This window comes from Ovis aries, chromosome 21 (assembly GCF_016772045.2).
Source record: "Ovis aries strain OAR_USU_Benz2616 breed Rambouillet chromosome 21, ARS-UI_Ramb_v3.0, whole genome shotgun sequence".
NCBI classification, from domain to species: Eukaryota; Metazoa; Chordata; class Mammalia; order Artiodactyla; family Bovidae; genus Ovis; species Ovis aries.
The window spans coordinates 212,369-238,294 of NC_056074.1; the positions used below are offsets into that span (position 1 = coordinate 212,369).

The following is a 25,926-nucleotide window of genomic DNA, read 5'->3' on the forward strand; positions in this document are numbered from 1 at the left end:
AAGGAAGAAAGTCAGAGAGAAAAGCCCAACCCCAAAGAAGGGAGTCAGTGGAGAGCATCATTGTGCCAAATGGCACGTGACACACAGACATAAGGGGACAAGTCTGAGTCACAGCAAATGATTTACACTGTTCTTTTTTAAAAAAGAAGGATGCTAAGTGCTCAAGGCAGGAGAACCTCAAATGTTGGCTTCTGGCTTTTTAGCAGCTAACATACCATGATTTCCTTGCTGGATGAGAAGACCCAAGATACACATTCTACTTGTTTTCATGATGGACAAAAAGACCAGTGGTTTCAAATAATGACAAGTTGGAACAAAGTCCCACTTTCACAAGCACAGAGAAGACCCAGTGGAGCCATTTCATTATGCAGAGAACATTCTCCTGTACAAACCTGGGGGCTCTGGCCCAAGCCCCACAGTGCGAAGCCTATGTGTGCCCTGCCCCTGCGCTCTCCCGGGAGGCTCCTGGCCTGCTCCTCTTCTCTGCAGGACACTGCGATCTCCCGGGCAGCAATGGACCTGCAGCATATGGACCCATCGGAAAGCAAAGGCGTGTATGCCCAAAGCTGTGCTGCAACCAACAGCCCCAAATGAATTCATTCCTGGTCTTCTTGACGGTGGAGTAACACACAGGCTGGAAGCTACTGACCTCTAGGCTGGTCCTTACTTTTTCCAAGAGGTCCTATGTGTGGTGGGATAGGAGCTGGTGGAAGCTCTGAGTCCCAGGTCTGCTGTTCTCTAACAAAGCTCCATGGGGCATAAAAAATGGCCTGAGACCCTCCTATAGTTCAGACATCCCTGGGCATCAAGGGTAGAAAGGTGACTGAGACACATGAGGTGCCAATCACTACAGAGCTAAAATCAGAGGGCCTCAGTTTCCCATCTGCTAAAGGAAGGCGCTGGATCTAGTCATCTTGGAGGTTCCTTCCGATTTTAACATGCTATGGCTTTATGATCTGAGTTACAGCCCGGGCTGGCCACAGGCGGCTGTGGACTGGTGCAGCTGCTCTGGACCTCAGTTCCTATGCAGGCAAAGAAGAGGTGAGATCTGAACTATCCCCCGTTACCTTATGCAGACACAATGGAAGATTTCCGGAGTCGCCCTGCAAGGAGTCCTTCTGCTGGACGGCCGCCCAGCAATAAGAGTCCACAAAGGAAGCCTGACGCCACGAGAAAGAACTGGGGGAGAAGCAGCTTATCTGGGTACCTAAGAAGCAAGAACAGAGTGTTTCAAGTCAGTGTGAGTGCAAGCGTGTGGACCCTTCCCACCGCACCACCCCCTCCCCGCCGGCCTCAGTCTTGCAAGTGTTTGCTAAGTCATCAAGCAGCACGACAGGAGCGAGGCCAGCACCGAAACCAAACATCTGAGTCCGCGGTAAAGCTGACTATTGTGAGCTTTCTGACCAGCACTGGACACGACAGCAGCTTGGGCTCAGTTGGGGAAGAACTCTTGAAAGAAGAGATACCATCATAAAAAGGAAAAGTGAGGACCTCCCCGGTGGTCCAGTGGATGAGAACCCTCCTGCCAAGGAAGGAGACACAGGTTCGATCCCTGCTCCACAGGCCGTGGAGCAGCTAAGCCCAGGCGCCGCCACGACTGAAGCGCACGGAGCCTAGAGCCTGTGCTCCGCAGAAGAGGAGCCACCGCAGCACGAGGCCCACACAGTGCAACTAGAGAGAGCCCACCCGGCCACCACGAGAGAATTTAGGAAGGAAAAGTGAGCAGGAAAGGAACCAGAGCCAAACATGCATTAAGGAAACAGGCAGAGCTAGTTTAGTTTAGGGTAAGGTTTGGGGGCTGGAGGGTGAGGACGGTCCAGGTGGTATTAGTGGTGAAGAACCCGCCTGCCAAATGCAGATGTAAGAGATGTGGGTTCAATCCCTGGGGTGGAAAGATCCCCTAGAGAAGGGCACGAAACCCACTCCAGTATTCCTGCCTGGAGCATCCCATGGACAGAGGAGCCTGGCGGGCTACAGGCCATGGGGCTGCACAGAGTCGGACACAACTGAAGCAACTTAGTCCATGGAGGGTGTGGAGTGGGGAAGGAGGACTCAGTACAGAAAATTGAATAGAAAAAGGAGTCCTTTTTACAACAAAGAAACAGTGAATGTTCAGTCTTAGGAAGAGAAAGTTGCTGCAACATTTGGTAACACATCCCTGGATGGAAAATCGAGTTTTTCATCTCCTCTAAGCAAAAAGAAGGCTGAGGCCAGAACTACAGTCCAAGTGGTATATGTTCAGAAGGCAGATGCTCCCAAGTGCCAACCTGCAGGCAGGGAGCGGGGCACAGGGTGCGGACCCTCATAACTTGCTGCTCTTCTGTGAGGGGCTCCAGACCTCGTTCTCTCCTCCACAAGCAGAGGCCCGCGTCTCCCCACAAATGCTGCCGTCACTTACTGCCTGGTAGACTCCTCCTCGGAGAAGGCAATGGCACCCCACTCCAATACTCTTGCCTGGAAAATCCCTTGGATGGAGGAGCCTGGTGGGCTGTAGTCCATGGGGTCCCTAAGAGTCGACACAACTGAGCAACTTCACTTTCACTTTTATGCATTGGAGAAGGAAATGGCAACCCACTCCAGTGTTCTTGCCTGGAGAATCCCAGAGACGGGGGAGCCGAGTGGGCTGCCGTCTATTGGGTTGCACAGAGTCGAATATGACTGAAGCAACTTAGCAGCAGCAGCAGCAGCAGACTCCTCCTGACTCACAGGGGCCACCATGGAAAACAGGCCAATGAAGCTTTGGGTGCAGGGCTGACGCCGCATCTCCCCTCCTCGCCAGCAGGCAGAGGGCTGGTGCTGAGGCTCCGCGGGCCCAGCAGCACCATGGGCACCAGCTCTGGGGGCAGAGGCTCCCCCTCCCCGCCACATGGCTCTGACGACGCTGCACCTAAACCTGCTGCCACCCACAGCCGGGGACCTCGCCACTGATTACAACTCCTGGGATGTCCGAATGGGACCGACATTAAAGTCTGCATTCTGAGAAGAGGACCTGGTCCCCGACAGTTGCGCGCTGAGCGCTACCTCTTCCTGTACAAAGTGGCCAGCAGGTTGCGTTACAGCTTTAAAGACGGGAAAGGGGTGCCCACCTTCTCCCTCCCCACCTTGCAGAGAGCATAGGACCGCAGGAAGACATTGGCTGGACATCCCTGGTCCCTTTATGATGGACACAAACACCCGCAAATGGTCGCCATCCTCTGGGCAGTGAAGAGTTACTCGCTGTCATGTCTGACTCTGTGACCCCACGGACTGCAGCCCGCAAGGCTCCTCTGTCCAGGGGATGTCCCAGGATACTGGGAGTGGGCTGCATGCCCGACCCATGGGGAGGCCCTCATCCAGGGGATCTTGCCCACGCAGGGACTGAACTTGGGTCTCCTGCATTGCGGGAGCCAGCAGGGAAGCCTTTGAGGGGCTGGCCTTCACACCTGTGGCAGGAGAAGGCAGTGAGGGTGGCCACGCTGGCTGCAGAGCAGATTCCTGGGGCAAAGGGGCTGCAACCCCCTTCTTCATTTGCTCAAAGATGTCAAAGAAGGACTTCTCAGCAAGAGCCCTTGGAGATCACTGTGAAAAGTCACATACCATCTGAAAATGTCCTCTAACAGCATAAGTTCTTGCCAACCAGGCATGGCTTACACATAAACTGGGGGTGGGAAAGACATGCCAAGGTCCTTCCAACTGTGACCCTGTTAAACCTGAGTTCTTACATTCTATCAACAAGAGAGCGGTCAAACAGCAGAGGCCCCCAGGCTAACCTCGCTTTGCTCCTGCATCAGTATTCCTTTGTCAAATGCTTCCAATGAGGTCCCAGACACCAAGGCTTACATAAATCTGCAGATACAATGAGACAGACAGGCCCTGGGTTATAAATGGTTTTGGGCACTTTGCTTGCTAGGCAGCATCTGTTCAAACACATTCTTGTGAAAATGGACCATGCTCCTAGGATATCATGGAAATCTGTCCGGCCGAGAAGTTCCTGTAGGTACAGTTCTCATGGTGCATGAAGCCAACATGTAGTAATCTTCTTTCCAAAGGAAAATGCTGCGGGTTGTCCTGGGACTTCAGGGGCCTCCCGCAGGGCAGTGGTGGAAAGTGCTGGAGCATAAATAACTAAACTTTTCACACCAAACCTTTTGCAAGCTTTGGCAAAAAAGAGGAAGAAAGGAAACCGAGTCTACAGATGGAGCTGGGGACGTGCTGAGCTCACAGCTATGTTCTTACAGTCATAGGCATGTTGCTGCTGCTGTTTAGTTGCTCAGTCACGTCAGCCTCTTCTGCAACCCCAAGGACTGTAGCCCACCAGGCTCCCCCTTCCAGGGTGGGAAATGGAGTGTCTCCAGCCAAACAAGAATGTGACAGCCATCTGTGATTTCAAGCTTCCAAACGTGAACTAGGGCTCCCGAAAGGGAACACAACACCTGCGCTCCAGCAGACGCCGCTACCCACTAGTGCTGGGGCGGAGGAGCGCAAGGGGAGAGGGATGAGAAATTTAAAAAAAAGAGTAGGATTGGTCCCAGACAGCTAAGGGGCATATGAAAGAAATGAATTCAGTGAGCCCAGAAGCTTGCGTCTTCTCAGACACAGAAGAACGCTAAATCCCTTAATATCTGGTTTTCCTCTCTACTTGACAATAATCTCTGATGTATAGATTGCCTGCTCCCCTAGTTGCAAACCTGTATATAGCCTGACCTCCTCTCCTGCCTCCTCAGAGCAATTTTCTCAGAGCTACTGGGATGCTGCCTTCTGGAATAAAATAACTCTCTATTTACAGACTATGACTAATATTTTTCAGTCGACAATGGGGTTTACAAGGCAAGAATACTAGAGTGGGTTGCCATTTCCTTCTCTAGCAGATCTTCCCAACCCAAGGATTAAACCCATGTCTCCTGCATTGACAGGTGGATTCTTTACCACTGAGCCACCAGGGAAGCCTCGTAAGTATTGTTCAGTCTCTAACTCCTGTCCAACTCTTTGTGACCCCGTGGACTATAGCACGCCAGGATCCTCTGTCCTCCACTATCTCCCAGAGTTTGCTCAAATTCATGTCCATTGAGTCAGTGATGCCATCTAACCATCTCATCCTCTGCTGCCCCTTTCTCTTTTTGCCTTCAATCCTTCCTGCTCATAAGTACAAGTATGTTCAAATGTTCTTCCCCTGGAATGGAAGATCAGAAGAAAAAGACTACTAATACTCACAGGACACCATGCCATCCTTAAATCCTCACCTCATTTAAACCTCACAACCAAATGGGGAAAGGGGATAGAGAGATCTTATCTTCATTTTATCCTGGAGGAAACTGAAGCTCAAAGTAGTTCAGCAATCCCCCATCCAATGAAATCTGTGAAGTCAATAGGGGTGCCGGAACTTGAATCTGTACTCAACTCTCAGGCTGTTAAAATGCTCCTATCTAGACCATTCTTTGGACTTCCCTGGTAGCTCAGCTGGTAAAGAATCGACCTGCAATGCGGGAGACCCTGGTTCAATCACTGGGTTGGGAAGATTCCCTGGAAGAGGGCATGGCAACCCACTCCAGTATTCTTGCCTGGAGAATCCCCATGGACAGAGGAGCCTGGCAAGCTATGGTCCATGGAATCACAAAGAGTCAGACATGACTGAGTGATGGGGCAGGGCGGGGACCAGTCCTCCAAGGAGGTCAAGCTAGAGGCAGTCCTGGGAGCCAGGCCTCCGGCAGAGCCGGGGAGACGGTGCGGAGACGGATTTGAACACGTGGACACTCCAACTGACCAGAGAGGGCACAGCTTCTTCCTAGGAATGGTCAGGGTCAAATCCAGGGAAAGGAGCAAATCCAGCCCCAGGTACTGGATATTCCCAGGTCAGAAACAGGAAACAAAGGAAATCAAGAGTCAGACAAGGAAAAGAGCCAAACTGGGGATGAAAGCCAGGAGAAAGAGAGGGGCAAAGCCAGAGGGCACGGGAACCTGTCCGAACAGGGCTGTGCAGTCCTACTCCTTCACCCAGGCCCGTCCGCCTGGCCTAAAGTCACTGTGTCGGGGTGCTCAACTGTTGCCATGGGGCTAGGATGCTCGGACCTGGCCCATCCTGATTCATCTTCAAATGCAACTCCATGTCTTCTGTCTTAAATCAAACTAGCATTGGGAGATGGTCATTTTGTAAGGGAAGAAATGTCAAGTCACCATGTTGTGCACCAGGAACTAACAGCGCTGCAGATCAATTATACTTCAAAAACAGACACACAAAGAAGCAAACTCATATAGAAAAAGGGGTCAGATATGCAGTTCCAGGAGTCAGGTTTTGGGGACAGGGAACTGGATGGAGGCAGTCAAATGTACAGACTTCGAAATATGAGGGTCAGGGCCATAACCAGCAACCCACACACACACTTAACACTGCTGCATGTCATACACGAAAGCGGTGGAGAGAGCAAATCCCGAGAGTTCTTATCACTAGGAAAAATTTCTTTTATTTTGCATCTTTATGAGACCACAGATGTTCATTAAACTTACTGTGATCATCATTTTATGATGTATGTATGTCAAATCACTATACCGGACATCTTTAACTTATACAGTACTATCCATCAATTATAACTTAATAAAACTGGAAAAAATAATACTTTTGGGAGGTGAACAAGTCGTTTATGTATTTTCATAGCAGTCTTCCAGTAAGGACAGCTTCTGGTCTCGCTCTGCTCCACCTTTTCAAACTGCTGCCAGCTCAGCTGCCATCCTGACACTCCTTCAGCTCAGTGTTTTTCACTGGCTCCCAACCACCCAGAGGACAGATCCAAACTGATGCTTCACCCCAACCCATTACTGCCGTGGCATGTACAGGCCTCATTTGCTCCTAAATCTTTGCCTTTCATCACACCATTCCCTCCACCCAGAGGCCCTTTCTCTAGTTCTTCTTAAAGTTAGTGCCCCTCCACGTCCATCTTTTAAAGACCAGTTCACCCTCTCCAAAAGCTTTGTCCCCACTGAGCTCCTGGAGCTCTTTAAAGCCAACAGAAATATGCAGATAATCACCTTCAACCAGGCTGTATAAACGCTCATGCGTTATCCCCTCTAGTAATATCTCAGCTCTTGGCTGGCAGGGTGAACACAGTCACACACACAGAACACCCACACAGACACACACTCTCTCTTTCCTCCCTCTCTCTCAGTTCATACAGCTCCCCGTATGAATAAACAACACCTATCTGGGTGCTTCTGTCGTTGTTTAGTTGCTAAATCATGTCTGGCTCTTTTGCTACCCCATGAACTTGCAGCACGCCAGGCTCCTCTGTCCATGGATTTCCCAGGCAAGAATACGGGAGTGGGTTGCCATTTCCCTATCCAGGGGATCTGCCTGGCCTCGGGATTGAACCCACATCTCCTGCACTGGCAGGTGGAGACTTTACCCCTGAGCCACCTGGGAAGGCCCAAGATGTTCCCAAGTACTATGATAAATAGTATCTCAATTAATGGCAAGAAACTCTCACAGCTGAGGAAACAGAGTCCCTGACCGGCAGTGACCCTCCAGCCTGGGTCCTGTGCTCGGCCTGCCTCTCTTTGCCACACGTTGGCAGAATAAAGACACTCTGATTTCTTTCTAGGGGGTAGCTTCGTGAGAATTGCACTGTCTTTCACAACTGTACGGAAATCAAGAAATGCATGTCCACTTTACACCAGGATCAACACCACCATGTCTGTCCAGCTGAGAGTGCACACAGAGCTGCAGGCTTTCCATCTGAGTCTGGCCAGAGAGGATGAAAGGTCACAGGCAGGAAACAGGTACTCCTGGGCCCCGTGGCAGCAGGTTCAGCATCTGCTAACAAGAGACCCTCATCACACCATCCCCCGCCCACGTCCCAGACCCCTGACTGGAGCCCAGGGCACAGCTCACGCCTTCTCCCTGAGGCAGCCCAGCCAAGGTCTGTTTCTGAGCTGCAGACACAGCCGCTGCACAACCAAAGGGCTTCCCAGCCCGAGGAGAGCCAAGATGGGAGCAAGGAGGTGGGCCAGCCCACGCAGCTTCTCTGTAGGACCATCACCAGCAAGCGCCAGGCCAGTGCAGCTCGCTCTGTGCCTGGTCCACCCCCCTCAGAGGTGGGACTTCACTGTCCCTCTTTTTCCTGAGCTTTCTTTCCATTCTTCTCATTGCTAGCATCTGAAGGGCTGGAAGTCCTGGGAAAGCCTACAGCACCTTCTGACAGAGACACGTCCACCCTCCCTCCCCAGGTGCTGTGTGGGAAGTCTTCTGCGCTGCTTCCCCATTTAAAGGCTACATGCCACTGAGGGCGACACAAGAACTGGGCTTCCTGAAAAGTCAATGAAACCTACCAAAACCACAGGGCTAGCAAAGCACCAAGGGGAAGAGCCAGCTAACTGCCTGGGAGGACTTTAGAGGAACTTGCAAACAGAAGAGACTCTTAGCAAAAAGCAAGGAAGGGAACGCTTCCCGTGCTGAGGACTTTGACCCTATTTTAAGGATCAGGAAAGTTGAGCCCTGAGATCTCACAACTAGTGGGCTGTAGAGCTGGCATATCAACGCGGTTTCCATCTTTATCTTCCAAACATGAGAAAGAAAAGGCAAAAAGCACGGGTTATTGAAGAAACTTGAGTCAGAGAAGGTCAAAACAGAGGCAGGGAGACAGGAGACTTTCTTTGAAGAAAATAGTAAGTCCTGGGTTTGCTGTCCTAGGAAGCAGAAAGGAAGACAGACTTTAATGATATCAACTACACTCATTACTATTGATAAAGTGCTTTAAAAGTCTGCAAGGTGTTTTAATTTTGCAAAACAAAAAAAAAACAGTTCTAACTGACTTTAACATAAATTATATACGTACACACATCAATCTCTCCCTCTCACACATACTCACAGACACACACACACACACAGACACACACACACACACACACACAGACACGGAGTCCAGGTACATCATAATACAACCTGTGAGGCACTGACTGGACTTGAAAGTTCTTGCTATATTTTAAGGTTGCCCAAAAAAGAAAACAATTCTATTATAAACTCTCAGGTTCAATAAGAATAACCATGTAGAAACGGACCCTGGTTGTGTGGTAGAGAAAGAGATGGGCAGTGGTCAGCACTGAAAAATAAACGCGAAATAGTAACAAGCACTCCTAAGAATGAAACAGGTCCGAATTGGTTTCAGTACCCTTGACACCAACACAAGACCAAAGGAAGTCTGCCCCAAAGGATCCTTTCTTGCCAAATACTCAGCAGTCCAACCATGATAAAAGAAAGTAAAATTCCAAGAATCTCAGGATTATTCCTCTCTCTAAAAAAGAACCAAATTCCTCCCCTTTAACCTCTCCAGCCAACTTCACCCCAAACCCACCTCTAGCTTCAAACACAAGCAAATAAATGAATTCTACAAGTCCCACATGGTCCATTTCTGCCTTCACGTTGCTTTGCAGGAACTGACGCTACAGCACATGAATTTTAAAATAGTGTGAAAATGTAAGTACTCTCGTAATCCAAACTGGGAGAAAAGAAATACTGAATTGGAATGACAGTTTCATTTTCCTTTAAACCAAGCTGATTCACCAGTTCTCTTTTCTTTCCACAACTACAAGTAAGCCTGGCTTTTAAAGAGAACCCAACCAGGGCTAACATCTGCTCCTTGATAAGACCGTTGCTGTTATTGTTTATCACTGAGATGTGTCTGACTCTTTCATGACCCCGTGGACTGTAGCCTGCCAGGCTCCTCTGTCCATGGAATTCTCCAGGCAAGAATACTGGTGTGGGTAGCCATTCCCTTCTCCAAAGAATCTTCCCAACCCAGGGTTGAACTTACTTCTCCTGCATTGAAGGTGGATTCTTTACCACTAAGCCACCTGGGAAGCCCCTTAACATAATCAAATGTTATTTTCTAAGTGAGTCTAGATATTTCACTACCCATCCAAGGAATAAACTGCATGGCATTTCTGCATTGATAGTTTTCTGCTTCTGGGTCTACCAAATTAGACAAAGGCCCATCAGTGTAAAATGCACTCCTAACAGAAGGGAATAACAGCCCGGACCACATGGTCCAGGATTTGTGACTATAGAGTGGACAGCCAAGGAGCCATACAATTAAGTTGGCGAGCCTCCAGTGAAAATGGCAGGGCTCCTTTAACTCAATGAAGAATAATGTTGTGACCAATATAATATTATACAGCCTGATAAGTGCAGGAGCAGAAGCAAGACCGAAGTCAGACAGAGACTACAACCTGAAGGACCCGTGAGGCCAGCATTATACCCACAACAGACTAGACAAATAAGCAGTGGTTTGAGGGGCTGCTTTCCTGTGGTGCAGAACCAAGTTCCTTAGCACACCCAGAACGTCTAGACCACACAAAAGAAGAACTTGTTTCAATCCAATGTAAAACCTGACTGTCCAGTGAATAAAATTTCAATGACGTGTGTACCAGTGAAAAAATACAAGAACTAATGTTCTCGTTCAGTTCAGTTGCTCAGTCATGTCCGACTCTTTGCGACCCCATGAACCGCAGCACGCCAGGCCTCCGTGTCCATCACCAACCCTCGGAGTTTACCCAAACCCATGTCCACTGAGTCGGTGATGCCATCCAACCATCTCATCCTCTGTCATCCCCTTCTCCTCCTGCCCTCAATCGTTCCCAACATCAGGGTCTTTTCCGTTGAGTCAGCTCTTCACATCAGGTGGCCAAAGTATTGGAGTTTCAGCTTCAACATCAGTCCTTCCAATGAACACCCAGGATTGATCTTCTTTAGGATGGACTGGTTGGATCTCCTTGCAGTCCAAGGGACTCTCAAGAGTCTTCTCAACACCACAGTTCAAAAGCATCAATACTTTGGCACTCAGCTTTTTTTATAGTCTAACTCTAACATCCATCCATGACTACTGGAAAACCATAGCCTTGAGTAGATGAGTACCTGTTCTAGTAAAGATGCAAAAAAAAGTACTTAATGTATTTAAATATTATTTTTTAATTTTTATCATCTGAGATTAACTAGCTCAAATATACAGAAAATAATATAAGAGATACCTAGAGGTTTAAAGCAATATTGATATTTCGCTTTGTTTACCTCATTTCTTTCTTTTTCTTTTTTTTTAAAGCTTCTTTGTGTTGTGGACCATTTCTCAAGTCTTTATTGAACTCACAATGCTGCTTTTTGTTTTTTGCCTGTGAGGCATGTGGGATTTTGGTTCCCCGACCAGAGATCAAACCCTCCCCTCCTGCACTGTAAGGGGAAAAGTCTTAACTAGCAGACCACCAGGGAAGTACCTACTTCATATCTTTTTTAGAAATTAAACATTTTATTTTGAATTATTTCAGATATACAGAAGTAATACAAATATTACAATGACATTCAGCTATAAAAAAAAACAAGGAGATCCTGCCTTTTGTTTCATCACAGAGGGGCCCTGAGGGTATTATGTTAAGTGAAATAAATTAGAGAAAGACAAACATGTCTGATCTAATAAAACAAAACTCACCTGAGACAGAAAACAGATTGGCAGTTGACGGAGGCCAGGCAAGGGGAATGAGGAAAATGGGCCAAGGTGGTCAAAAGGCAAAAACATCCAGATATACGTTCTGGGAAGTAATGTACAATACAGTGATTATAGGTAACCACACCATATTGTATATTTGAAAACTAAGTAAGTAGATGTTTAAAATTCTTATTATGAGAAATAAATAACTATGTAAGATGATGATATTAACAAAATTTACTGTCGTGATCATTTTGCAAAACATACATATATCAATTCATTATGCTGCATACCTAAAACCTATACGATGTTATATGTCAAATACAGCTCAATAAAACTGGGGGAAAAAAAGTAAAATCTGCACATATATACAACCTAGGGATCAAACCCAGGTCTCTCACATTGTAGACAGACGCTCTACCATCTGAGCCACCAGGGAAGTCTTATAAAATACAACATCACCATAAAAAATATTACTGAAATATCACATTGTCAACATTCTGCTACACACCCTCCCTTTATGTATATGTATAACACGCACACTTTTTCCCTGAACCTCTTGAGAGTAAGTTGCTGCGGTTAGGACCCTTTCCTCTGAAGAGTGCACATCTTCAGAGACAAGACATTCTCTTACACTGTGCGCATCTGTGTGTGCTCAGGTGCTCCAGTCAGGTTGGACTCTGCATCCCTACAGCCCGCCAGGCTCCTCTGTCCATGAGCTTCTCTAGGAAAAGAATACTGGAGTGGGCTGCCACGCCCTTCTCCAGGGGATCTTCCCCACCCAGGGATGGAACCAGCGTCTCTTACATCTCCTGCACTCGCAAGCAGGTTCTTTACCACTAGCACCCCCTGGAACATTACGCAGTGCAACGACCAAATGGAAACACAACAGCAGAAAAGCCGAATACAACTCTCCTTTATGGCAATTTTCCCTCCACTCAGGATCCAACCCTGCACTATACACTGCGCATTTAGATGTCACATCTCCCTGGTCACTTTATCCTGGTTCCATAGCCCTCCTCTGTCGATGAAGACCGTAACATGTGTGAAGAGCTCAGGCCCCCGTTCTGTGCAACACGCCTTCATCTGTTTGTTGGCAGGGATCCCATGAAAGGGTTGTGGGCCCTCCACAGGACACTCCTGGAGATACCTGTGAAAGCTTCCCCATGACAGGTGATATCACCTATGACAGTCACTTGGTCAAGGTGCCATCCCCAAGGGCTCTGCTGTAAAAGTGCCTTTTTCCCTGAGAAATAAGTGATCTATGGGGGACGCTCCTAGACTGTGTAAGTATTCTGTTCCCCAACTAACTTCTATTCAGTGGTTAATCAAATACTTCCACTGTGGCTGCAACATGAAGGTTTTCCAACTTGATCCTTCCCTCTAATTTATTAGTGGCATTTTACTATAAAAAGGAGCTTCCCCTTTCCCCCTCCCTCATTTTTTAAGCACCAACATAATCAACATAGACTCATATAGCCTTTTCAATATTTTATAATCCATTACTTTTATTTCTTTTTTAAATATAAATTTATTTATTTTAATTGGAGCCTAATTATTTTACAATATTTTATTGGTTTTGCCATACATCAACATGAATCCACCTCGGGTGTACACGTGTTCCCCATCCTGAACCCCCCTTCCACCTCCCTCCCCATACCATCCCTCTGGGTCATTCCAGTGCACCAGCCCCGAGCATCCTGTATCATGCATCGAACCTGGACTGGCGATTCATTTCACATATGATATTATACATGTTTCAGTGCCATTCTCCCAAATCATCCCACCCTCACCTTCTCCCACAGAGTCCAAAAGACGCTTTTATTTCTTTTGAGGCTTAAACTGTTCCAAACTAGATCCTGTACCTAACATGCTCCCTGGGGTTTTGAGCACTTCTGTACTCCCTGGCACAAGCCATTCTGGGCTTACCTTGTGCTTTGCCTGCCCTAGCCCTGCAACTGGCCATTTCTCCAAGGAGCCCTCCATTCCTTTCAGTAGGTTTTAAATTTTTAAACCAAGATTTGGATGCTTGGTGTGCTCATTGCTTCTGGGATATCACAGCTCCCAAGCCCTTACAACAGATCTAGCTAAGAATCTGACTTGTGAGTATATGTGTAAGAGAAAGAAAGAGTTTATGCTGAGATTTTTAATTCTGATCCAACATCACTAGGCCCTTCCTTGCTTTCCTCTATTCCATGTTTGTATCTGCTTTCTTTCATTTAGACCCTTAGCCCCCAATACATCAACATAGTTACTCATTTGCTCAATCCTGATAATTCACAGAAAATAACTTAAGAATTTCTAAAGCAACAACATCTGATTTTCACTTTGGATTATATGTCAAAATTGGCCGTTCGGGGTCAAGAACTTAAGTAGAAACCAGACAGGGATCTAATGCAATAGTTCAGGTGAGAGAGTGTGAACAGACATCTGCCTCAAGTCCCTCCCATCACCTCTAGGTCCTAGCTTGGTCCAGGCCAAAGGTTTTGCTTCCATGAAATGATCAATACAAAATGTAGATGAAGGTAAAAAGGGAAATCAATGCAAACATCTCTGCTATAAAACAACTTGTATATTAAAAAAAAATGTGTTCTGCAAAATCACTGAAATAACAGAGCTTATAAAACATACAGGATTGAGGCACGTCACTCAAATTCTTTGCAGATTTTGTACCTAGAACAGTAACCAAACAGCAACAATCCTGATAAAAACACATTTACTAGTGTGATAAAGGGGTGTGTAAGGAAGGCTGCTGAGTTATGCACCCAAGTACAAAATCAAAAGACCAGAGAGTACCACCCGAGAACAATTCTAAAACAGGACACGTGACCAAATGAAGCCAAGGGGAGTGAGGGGTGAACAGGCGTCGTGTGTGCCACACTCCTCTGAAGCTTCCTGCATCCTCGTCTTCTTCCTTGGTGGCACAAATCATTCACGTGCTGAAGAAATGGCATATGAACCAATGCGACTCACATACTTTGATGGTATTCCCTATGTCTGATCCCACATAAGCTAGTTCCCATCACAAAAGCACCGAGAGGAACAAATGTCATTTACTACATAGGATGACTAGATAGGAATTAGATACTCTCACTCAATCGAAAAAAAGAATCTGGTTATCATTTAGTTTCATTTGTCAGATGAGGAAAAAGCTCAGAGAGGTAAGACAACTTCCAGAGGTAGAGAGCGAACACTTGTGTCAGTTCCAGGGAACGGCCCTCCTCTTTCCCCAACGAGATGACACCTGAGAAGCAGGGATCACGGAAGAGACGGCAGACGCGGGTGGAGTGACAAAGGAGCAGAGCTGCGGGACGCAAGGCCAGCCAGTAACACAGGAAGAGCAGGAAAAGCGCCCACCTCAGTCCCCCCAGCAGCCTGGTCCTGAGCTCTAGGCCCACGTTCACAAGGGAAGTGTCACCAAAAAGCTCAGCACCGGACTTCCTGGTGGCACAGTAGACAGGAATCTGCCTGCAATGCAGGGGACACGGGTTTGATCCAAGGTCTGGGAAGACTCCACAAGCTGCGGAGCAACTAAGGCTGTGTGCCACAACTACTGAGCCCGTGTTCTGCAACAAGAGGAGACACCACAACGAGAAGCCCACACTGCAGCGAAGAGGGGCCCCCACTTGCTGCACCTAGAAAGCCCACAGGCAGCAACAAAGACCCAGTCAGTGCCACCGAAAATAAGTATCTTTTTAAAAAGCCACAGGGCCAAGAAGAGCAATGGCTGGTATGTGAAAACCTAACACAAAGTACCTGATGCTGCTTCATGCGGAGTCCAATTTGTGGCAGAAAGATTGTTGGCAGGGTGAAGGGGGCCGACCGAGAGGGATGTTCCCTACTAGCGATGGAGGCTGGGTCCACGGAGGGAGGGAAGGGCCGGATCAGAGAAACTGCATCACCAGGCACCTCACAGCAGGAAGGACATGTGAGAGCCAGGCACGGATCCCTGCATCAGCCGCAGCTGGGTCCCACCTCCTCCACAGGAAACACGGGCTCGGTTTTTGCCTTGTAAGAGGGCAGTGGGGATACCAGACATCGTGCCAAAATGAACCAGATAAATCGATACTGCCCTCAAAGCAAGGGAAGGGGCCTTAAGAAAACACATTTAAGGAACAGCTCATTTAAGGCCAAGGGGCAAGTTAATAGATCCTTTTAAGTATAAAAAGGGTTAGAAGAAAATTACTGTACAACTGGTCCTCACTGACACAGAGGCCAAAACTGTGTGAACACGGAAGTCCACTTAGGTGTGGAGAAGGGATTTTAGTCTAAAGGGAAAAAATTAGGTTCTAAAGTAGTTCCTGAATATGGCTTTAAGGTCCCATTATAGCCAACAGTCATTAGGTTTTCTCCTTTACTTGCTAGCAAATTACTTAACCTCTCTGAACCTAATTTTTCTCATCCGCAAAACCTCATAGAATTCCTATAAGGATTAAAGGAAAGGCATGCCACAGTGCAAGCAGACAGTAAGAACTCAATAAATGGTAGCTGTTTTTATTTCTATGTACTAGGCACCACGGTAAGCACTGGAAATACAAAGATGTATGGGTCATCGATATGTCATATCCTTTATTCTTTTCTTCAGCACCTTTATAATTATTTGAATTCCACGGCCCTTACTGGTATACTTGCTTGTCGTATCTTCTCTAAATCTTAGGGCACATGCATTGTGAAAGCATGCCTTGGACAGCTGGGATCTGAGATTTAATGGGGTCATGGCTTGAAACTAACTCAACTTTGTTAAGTCCTTTTGTATCACCCCTCCCTCAAAGACACCTTTTAAAAGCGAGATTTTATAGTTTCTGCAACAAAGCAAGCCTACTGCGTCGAAGAAGGCCTTGAGTGTCTAAATTTGGTACAAATCAACAATTAGCGACTCCAGGAAAATGAGAAGAACAGAGACTGCTATCATTATTTAGACAATGGGTCAAGCGGTGGCCAATTCTGTGCAGACACAACGACATTCTGAACAGACCACGGAGGATTTCATGGACAGATGCAGATGCTGAAGCAGCAAATGTTCTTCTCAAGGAACCTCAGAAAAGACAGGGACTTCCCTGGCAGTCCCATGGTTAAGAAACCATGCTGCCAATCGGGCACGGACTCCATCCCTAGTCGGGGAACTGAGATCCCACATGCCGCACAGTGCAGCCAAAAAATGAAAAGAAGAGAGACATCTTAGTTTCTCTGAGCTGGGTATTTAATGCCACAGAGTCTTCGTGCCAGCAGCCTTGTGCCAAGGACCTTGTTCTCCCCAAGGGCAGTTCTTTCTGTTTCTCTCTGGCACAACAGAGCACAGCTACGCTCCATAAGGTACTCAGACCTCGATGGTATTGAGCTCAACCCCAAAAGCATTTATCAGGCATGGGACCACAGAGGGGTCAGAGACAAAGAAAGCATGGACCCCGTCCTTGAACAGACTACAGTCCAGCGGAGGAGGCCAAGAATATGAACCACTAATGATTAACAACAGACAAAAAGACTGCATGAAGGCTGAGCCATGGCAGATAATCATACTCGAAGGGAGGAAAGGAGAAAACCCAGACTAAGAAAAAGCATGAGAAAGGCTCAAAGTCTTTGATTATTTATTTTAAAGTACCTATTTATCTATCTACTTGGCAGCACGGGGTCTTAGCTGCGTCACACGGGATCTTTAGTTGTGGCATGCAAACTCAGGCGAAGCATGTGGGATCTAGCTCCCCAACCAGGGATCAAACCCAGGCTGCCCACGCTGGGAGCAAAGTCTTAGCTACCAGACCACCAGGGAAGTCCCAGGCTTGGTCTCTGAAGTTCACCACATGTTACAAAGGGGAGCAGTCCACTGTGCCTGAAACAGAGTTCAGCTGGGGGTCAGATAAAGGACACCATGGGGTGACATGCTGGGAAGTCCAGACTTGATGCTGTGATAATAACCAGGAGGTCTGGCAGGATGCGTGGCGGGAGGTGTGCTGTGTTTTATTAATAAGATCCTTGGGCTGTAATTCACACACCCATGGTCCTGATGCTCCGCTGAAGCTGCAGAGCTAAATTGAGGATGGAGCTGGCTGTGACTCAACAGAACAGGCACCCTCCCCAGCAAGAGGTGAGGAAGATGGTCTCAGGAGTGGGAAGATGGTTCCAAGAGTGGGGAACAGGGTCGAGATTCAGAACAAACTAGCAGCTTCTATGCTGGGTACAAGCTCGCTCTGCTTTCAGTGTGCTGCTCCAGCAGAGCACACAGCAATGTCCGAAAACTCAGGCTGCAGAATCAAAGCTGTGCTACAGCCCTGCCCCGTGCGCCCCTGAACGTGTTAATCTGGCCCCGACTGATGGTAGGCCCTCATCTGTCAGAGTCATACAGTGCTGGAGGGCACTGGGCAGCTAACCGCGACTGAATGGTTACTATGTCCCAGACATGGTTCTAGGGCCCATGGTGTGAACGCATTTAATTCTCACCACCCTGTGAGACAGGTTCGCTAGTATTACCCCATTTATTGAGGAGGAAACCAGGACACAGAGAAATCACGTAACTTGCCCAACATCTCACAGTGAGTGTCTCTGTGATGTTCCAGGACTGGAACCCACGAAGTCTGTCTTCAAACTCATATCTTAACCAATATTCCAAAGTCTCCCCAAAGTGAAAATACAGAACTTTTTTGAAGAATTTCTGCTGAGAAAAACATCGTGCTTTAAGGACCTAGCACACAGGTGGTGTCAATACACAGTGGCTTTATGTAATAAAGGACTGTTATTAAAAATATGTAAAGAATTCCTTAGATATAAAAGATGTGGTATATATATACATGCAGTGAACTATTGCTCAGCCATGTAAAAAGAATGAAATAGTGTCATTTGCAGCAACATGGATGGACCTAGAGATTATCATACAAAATGATGTAAGTCAGACAAAGATAAATACCATATGGTAACACTTACATGTGAAATATTAAAAGGTGACACAAGTGACTTAATTACAAAACAGAAACAGACTCACAGACATAGAAAACAAATTAATGGTTACCAAAGAAAAAGTCAAGATGGGGTAAGGAGGATAAATTTAGGAGTTTGGGATGAGCAGATTAGGGTTGGGAAGATCCCCTGGAGAAAGAGTGAAAGTGAAAGTCGCTCAGTCGTGTCTGACTCTTTGCAATCCGATGCTCTATACAGTCCATGGAATTCTCCAGGCCAGAATACTGGAATGGGTAGCCATTCCCTTCTCCAGGGCATCTTCCCAACCCAGGGATCAAACCCAGGTCTCCTACATTGCAGGCGGATTCTTTACCAGCTGAGCCACAAGGGAAGCCCAAGAATACTGGAGTGGGTAGCCTATCCCTTCTCCAGCGGATCTTCCCGACCCAGAATCGAACCAGGGTCTCCTCCATTGCAGGTGGAGTCTTTACCAACTGAGCTATGAGGGAAGAAGGGAATGGCTACCCACTCCAGTATTCTGACCTGGAGAATTCCAGGGACTATATAATCCATGGGGTTACAAAGAGTCGGACATGACTGAGCAACTTTCACTTTTACATATAAACTACTATATATAAAATAGGTAAACAACAAGGTCCTCCTGTATATTCAATATAATAACCTATAATGGAAAAGAATTTGGAAAATGTATATACATATGGCTGAATCACTTTACTGTACCCCAGAAACACCACACTGCAAATCAAATAGTACTTCAGTTAAAATATTTATATACACACAAAGAACTCTTAAAACTCAACAATAAGAAACAACTCAAAAAATGGGCTAAAGACCTTAACAGACACCTCCCCCAAGAAGATATGCAGATAGAAAATAAGCATATGATACAATGTTCCACATCATATGTCATCAGAGAAATAAACACTAAAACAACAAGATGCCAGTGCACACCATTAGAATGGCCACAGTCTGGAGCACAGACAACACCGAACGCTGGTGAGGGTTGGCACCACAGGGACTCTCGTTAGGTACCGGTCAGAACGCAGAAGAGTACAATCACTTTGGAAACCAGTTTGGCCACTTTGCACAAAGCTGAACATACTGTATAGCAATCATGCTCCTTGGTATTTACCCAAAGGACCTGAAAACTCATGTCCACACAAAAACTCACATGTGGATGTTCATTATAGCTTTGTTCGTAACTGCCAAGACTCAGAATCAACTAAGATGTCCTTCAGCAGGTGACGGCATAAATAAACAGTGCTATGTCCAAACGATGGAATATTATTCAGTGTTAAAAAGAAATGGTTATCAAGCCATGAGAAGACATGGAGAAACCCTGACTGCATTTCACTGAGTGAGAGAAGCCAGTCTGAACATGCTACAGAGACTGTGTGATTCCAAGTCTATGACACTGAGGAAAAGACCAGACTGTGGACTGTAAACAAAAAAAAAAAAAAAAAGTCAGCAGTTGCCAAGGGTTATACCGTAGAGGCTGAATAGGCAGAGTACAGAGGAATGTGAGGGCAGTGAAAATACTTCATGTAATACCATAATGATGGATATATAATATTATACATTTTTCCAAACCCACAGAATGTGTTATGAGGGAAATTTGGTAGCAGAGAAGGTTGTGCATGTGCAGGGGCAGGGAGTATATGGCAAATCTTTGTACATTCCCCTCAGTTTCGCTGCAAAACTAACACTGTTCTGAAAAAGTAAAAGTCTTAAGGCTTCCCTGGTGGTTCAGATGGTGGTAAGGAATCTGCCAGCAATACGGGAGACCAGGGTTCAATCCCTGGGTTGGAAAGATCCCCTGGAGAAGGAAATGGCAACCCACACCAGCACTCTTGCCTGGAAAATTTCCCAGAGGAGCCTGGTGGGCTACAGTCCAAGGGGTTACAAAGAGTCGGAGACAACTGAGCGGCTTCACTTTCACTTAAGACTTCCCCGTGGTCCAGTAAAGACTCCACGCTTTCAACGCAGGAGCCACAAGTTCAATCCTGGGTTGGGGAAGTAAGATCTCACATGCCGGGTGGCGCAGCCAAATTTAAAAACGAAATTAAAAATAAAAATACTAATACATGTGCATGTGTGTACACGCACAGCAGCTATTAACACCAGTCCTCAGGACAGCAGGGGGGGGAAGAGATTGGGAGCAGCTGCCTTGGTGCAGAGGCGAGAAGCAGCATTTCCCTCCGGACACCAACCCTGCTGGCTGCTCACCTGCAGGGCCTAGGCCAGAGCCTCCCGGAGCTTCCGTGTCTCCCAGGCCCTGGCAGACAGAGCTTTCTGTCTGAGAGGCTCCTGGGGCCCACTCGGGGCCAGGCTTCAAAGACACCATGGAGCCCAGAGCACAGCCTCTGAACGTGGCCAGCTCGGGGCCCTCCCCAACTAGCTCCAGCACCCCAGCACAACCAGAGGCATCCGGCGCGCCCGCAGAGCTCCCAGTAACAGCTCCTGAGAAACGCTGGTGACCCATGTGCTCCCACATGAAGCCCCACAGTGAGGCCAAGACACATGCGACAATCCCCGTCCTCCAAGGGCACAGTCGGTGATCCTGAACTTAACCGTGACAGCCCCTGACTAATCTCCCCACGTCTCCATTCCAGTCTCCACAAAGTATCTGAGGTGAGATTTTCAAATGCATATCTGACTATGTCACTCATAACAAAAAGCCCTCCAATCACTCTGGATAAACTCCAAAATCCAAATCCCAAGAGGCCCTCCTCGAGAGGAGCCCTGCTCACCTCTCTAACCTACCACTCACCCTTTCCCCCCACTCAGCAGGCCCCAGGAACACTGGGCCTCTCCCATTCTCCAAGAATCCATGTCCTTTCCCCCCTCAAAGCTTCACACGCGCTCACCAACAACTTGGCCACATGTCTCTTCCTTAGAAGGCACTCTCCAATGTCCCTGGCTGGGCAACGCTTCTCCAACAGCACTTGTTCCAAAGCACATATCACAGCCAGAAGCCTGCAATTATTAGGAAAGCATCTTTTCTGCCAGGCTGCAAGCGCTAGGACACGTCTGCCTCCTTCACTGACAGGTCCTGAACGCAAAGCAGCGCTCAGCGAGTAAGTGAGGCATGTGAAGGAGGATGTGAGTGAACGGACACCAAGATGAGAAGGTGAGAAACAGTAAGATGGTAAGACAAGGCGTGAACTCTAGTGCCGGAACCAGAAGGGAACCGGAGGGCGTGTAACAGCTAATTTTAGTCCAGCGTCTTCACATCATAAGGGCTGAAACTGAGTCAGAGCGGCAGGCCTTCTGGTCACTTATGCACCCACAGCTGCTCCTTTCCGGTAAGCAAGAAGCGCTGCAAAGGGGTTCCATCAGTTCTTCTGTGCTCAGTCGTGCTCGACTCTTTGCAGCCCCCTGGACTGTAGCCCAGGCTCCTCTGTCCATGGAATTTTCCGGACAAGAATCCTAGAGTGAGACGCCACTTCCTACTCCAGGAGATCTTCCCAACCTAGGATCAAACCCATGTCTCTTGTGTCTCCTGCACCAGCAGAATTCTTTACCACTAGTGCCAACTGGGAAGCCCCTCAACTGTTCAAAATGTATCATTTTTCTATTCTGGAATTCACTTCAGTTCAGTTCAGTTGGTCAGTCGTGTCTGACTCTTTGTGACCCCATGAACTGCAGCACGCCAGGCCTCCTTGTCCATCACCAACTCCTGGAGTTTACCCAAACCCATGTCCACTGAGTCGGTGATGCCATTCAACCATCTCATCCTCTGTCATCCCCTTCTCCTCCTGCCCTCAATCTTTCCCAGCATCAGGGTCTTTTCAAATGAGTCCGCTCTTTGCATCAGGTGACCAAAGTATTGGAGTTTCAGCTTCAGCATCAGTCCTTCCAATGAACACCTAGGATTGATCTCCTTTAGGATGGACTGGTTGGATCTCCTTGCAGTCCAAGGGACTCTCAAGAGTCTTCTCCAACACCACAGTTCAAAAGCATCAATTCTTCGGCGCTCAGCTTTCTTCACAGTCCAACTCTCACATCCATACATGACCACTGGAAAAACCATAGCCTTGACTAGATGGACCTTGGTTGACAAAGTAATGTCTCTGCTATTGAATATGCTATCTAGGTTGGTCATAACTTTCCTTCCAAGGAGTAAGTGTCTTTTAACTTCATGGCTGCAGTCACCATCTGCAGTGAATTCACTTCAATATGTACAAAAAAAGAAAAAAGGAGAACACAAAGGCTTAGAGTGTTTACAGACACTCAAAAGAACAAAGCCTTATTAAGAAGAATATCAAGACCATCAGCTCCTGGATTCTCTTCTCACCAAGGAACTTGGGAATGGAAGGCAGGAAAGTCACTGGTACCATCACCCAGACTCATGTAAGCTGAGCCTCCAGCACCTGTCTGAACAGTGCCCAAATCTGTGTGATTGCTGGAGAGAAGCGTGAGGCCTGTCTCTGCTTTGCTGGCTGTTCACACCACTACAAAGTACCTTCAGATTGTAGAAGCTTATGTCACTGGTTTTAGAGTCAACCAACATGTACTGAATACAAACCAATACAGGTATATGTGCCAGGCTCTTTCCATAAATTACCTCAATTGATAGCCTGGCTATCTGTTTTGCAAAATAAACCTGGTCAGAGAGGAGAGGTGAAACCTGCCAAGAAAGGGTACAGCAAATAAGCATAACCCCCTCTGAAAAGTTACCCTTCCATATTGTAGTTATAAAAACTTTGAGAATCCATATTTGATCATCTATGACAGAGTAGATGTTAAAAACAGAAAAAGATTTTTGTATGTAGACAAAAAAAAAAAAAAAAAGACCCTGAATAGCCAAAGCAGTCTTGAGAAAGAAGAATGGAGCTGGAGGAAGCAACCTTCCTAACTTCAGACTATACTACAAAGCTACAGTCATCAGAACAGTATGGTACTGGTGCAAAAACAGAAATACAGACCAGTGGAGCAAGACAGAAAGCCTAGAGATAAATCCATGCACCTATGGGCACTTTATTTTTGACAAAGGAGGCAAAAATATACAATAGAGAAAAGACAGTCTCTTCAGTAAGTAATGCTAGGAAAACTGGTCAGCGACATGTAAAAGAATAAAATTAGGACACTTCCTAATACCATACACAAAAAATAAACTCAAAATGTATTACAGACCTAAATGTAAGACCAGAAACTATAAAACTCTTAGAGGAGAATATAGGCAGAACACTCTTTGACATAAATCACAGCAAGATCCTCTATGATCCACCTCCTAGAGTAATGGAAATAAAAACAAAAATAAACAAATGGGACCTAATTAAACTTAAAAGTCTTTACACAATGAAGGAAACTATGTTGTTGTTCAGCTGCTAAGTCGTGTCCAACTCTTTGTGACTTCGTGGACTGCAGCATGCCAGGCTTCCCTATCCTTCACTATCACCCTAAGTTTGCTCAAGTTCATGTCCACTGAAAGTCAGTGACGCTATCTCACCATCTCATCCTCTGCCACCCTCTTCTCCTTTGCCTTCAGTCTTTTCCAGCATCAGGATCTTTTCCAATGAGTCAGCTCTTCACATCAGGTGGCCAAAGTACCGGAATTTCAGCTTTAGCATCAGTCCTTTCAATGAATATTCAGGGTTGATTTCCTTTAGAATTGACTGGTTTGATCTCCTTGCAGTCAAAGAGACTCTCAAGAATGTTCTAAAGCACCACAATTCAAAAGCATCAATTCTTAGGTGCTCAGCCTTTTTTTATGGTCCAACTCTCACATATGTAAATGACAAGAAAAACCATAGCTTTGACTATATGGACCTTTGTTGACAAAGTGATGTCTTTGCTTTTTAATACACTGTTTAGGTTTGTCATAGCTTTCCTTCCAAGAAGCAAGTATCTTCTAATTTCACAGCTGCAGTCACCATCTACTTATAGGGAACTATAAGCAAGGTGTAAAGACAACCCTCAGAATGGGAGAAAATAGCAAATGAAACAACTGACAAAGGATTAATTTTCAAAATATGCGAGCAGCTCATGCAACTCAATACCAAAAAACAAACATCTCAATCAAAAAGTAGGCAGAAGACCTAATCAGACATTTCTCCAAAGAAGACATACAGATGGCTAATAAACAGATGAGAAGATTCTCAACACTGCTCATTAATAGAGAAATGAAAATCAAAACTACGATGAGGTAACATCTCACACCCGTCAGAATGGCCATCACCAAAAAGTCTACAAACAATAAATGCTGGAGCAGATGTGAATAAAAGGGAACACTCTTACACGGCTAGTGGGAATCAAAACTGATACAGCCACTATGGAGAACAGCGCGGAGATTCTTTTAAATAAACTAGGAATAAAACTACCATGCTGCTGCTGCTGCTGCCGCTCAGTTGCTTCAGTCGTGTCTGACTCTTTGAGACCCTATGGACTCCAGCCCATCAGGCTCTTCTGTCCATGGAATTTTGCAGGCAAGAATACTGGAGTGGGTTGCCACGACCTCCTTCAGGGGATCTTCCCAACCTAGGGATCAAATCTAGGTCTCCTGTATTGCAGACTGATTCTTTACAATGAGCCACCTGGGAAGCCCATTAAAACTACCATATAACCCAGCAATCCCACTACTGGGCAACAGCCTGGGGAAACCATATACATGTACCCCAATGTTCATTGCAGCACTATGTACAATAGCTAGGAAATGGAAGCAACCTAGATGCCCATCGATAGATGAAAGGACAAAGAAGTTATGGAATGTATGCATAATGGAATATTACTCAGCTATAAAAAGGAACGCATTTGAGTCAGTTCTAACGGACAGGGAGGGCCGGTGTGCTACAGTCCATGGGGTCACAAAGAGTCAAACATGACTGAGCGACTGAATTGAACTGAACTGATTGGGGGTAGATGAACCTAGAGCCTATTATACACAGTGAAGTAAGTCAGAAAGAGAAAGACAAATATCATGTATTAATGCATATATAAGTACTGATGATCCCACCTGCAGGGCAGTAGGCATAACCGACTTTTGGACACAAAGGAGGGGGTGGGATGATTTGAGAGAGCAGCACTGAAACAAATAATTACCACACATAAAAGAGATAGCCAGTGGGAATCTGCTGTATGATGCAGGGAACCCAAAGCTCCTACTTTGTGACAAGCAAGAGAGGTGGGATGGGGAGGGAAGAGGAGGGAGGGCATCTATATATGCCTATGGCTGATTCATGCTGATGTATGGCAGAAACCACCAGAATATTGTAAAGTAATTATCCCCTAATTCAAAATTTAACGATTTCTTAAAGACATCTTTATATTTCCTAAAAAATTATACTTGCTCATTTTGCTACTTAGTTAAGCAGGAAACAGTGGAAACAGTGTCAGACTTTATTTTTGGGGGGCTCCAAAATCACTGGAGATGGTGACTGCAGTCATGAAATTAAAAGACACTTACTCCTTGGAAGAAAAGTTATGACCAACCTAGATAGCATATTCAAAAGCAGAGACATTACTTGGCCAACAAAGGTCCGTCTAGTCAAGGCTACGGCTTTTCCAGTGGTCATCTATGGATGTGAGAGTTGGACTGTGAAGAAGGCTGAGCGCCAAAGAACTGATGCTTTTGAACTGT

The 25,926-nt window shown here is 46.5% G+C and overlaps 1 protein-coding gene across 1 annotated transcript in view; it reads right to left on the reverse strand.

Annotated features, from left to right (window-relative positions):
* Positions 1 to 25,926, reverse strand: part of PANX1 (pannexin 1) — a 55,730-nt gene that overhangs the window by 18,739 nt on the left and 11,065 nt on the right. The window contains exon 2 of the mRNA XM_012101551.4: positions 1,068 to 1,207. Coding sequence (XP_011956941.1) covers positions 1,068 to 1,207 — 140 coding nt within the window. The remainder of the gene's footprint in view (positions 1 to 1,067; positions 1,208 to 25,926) is intronic.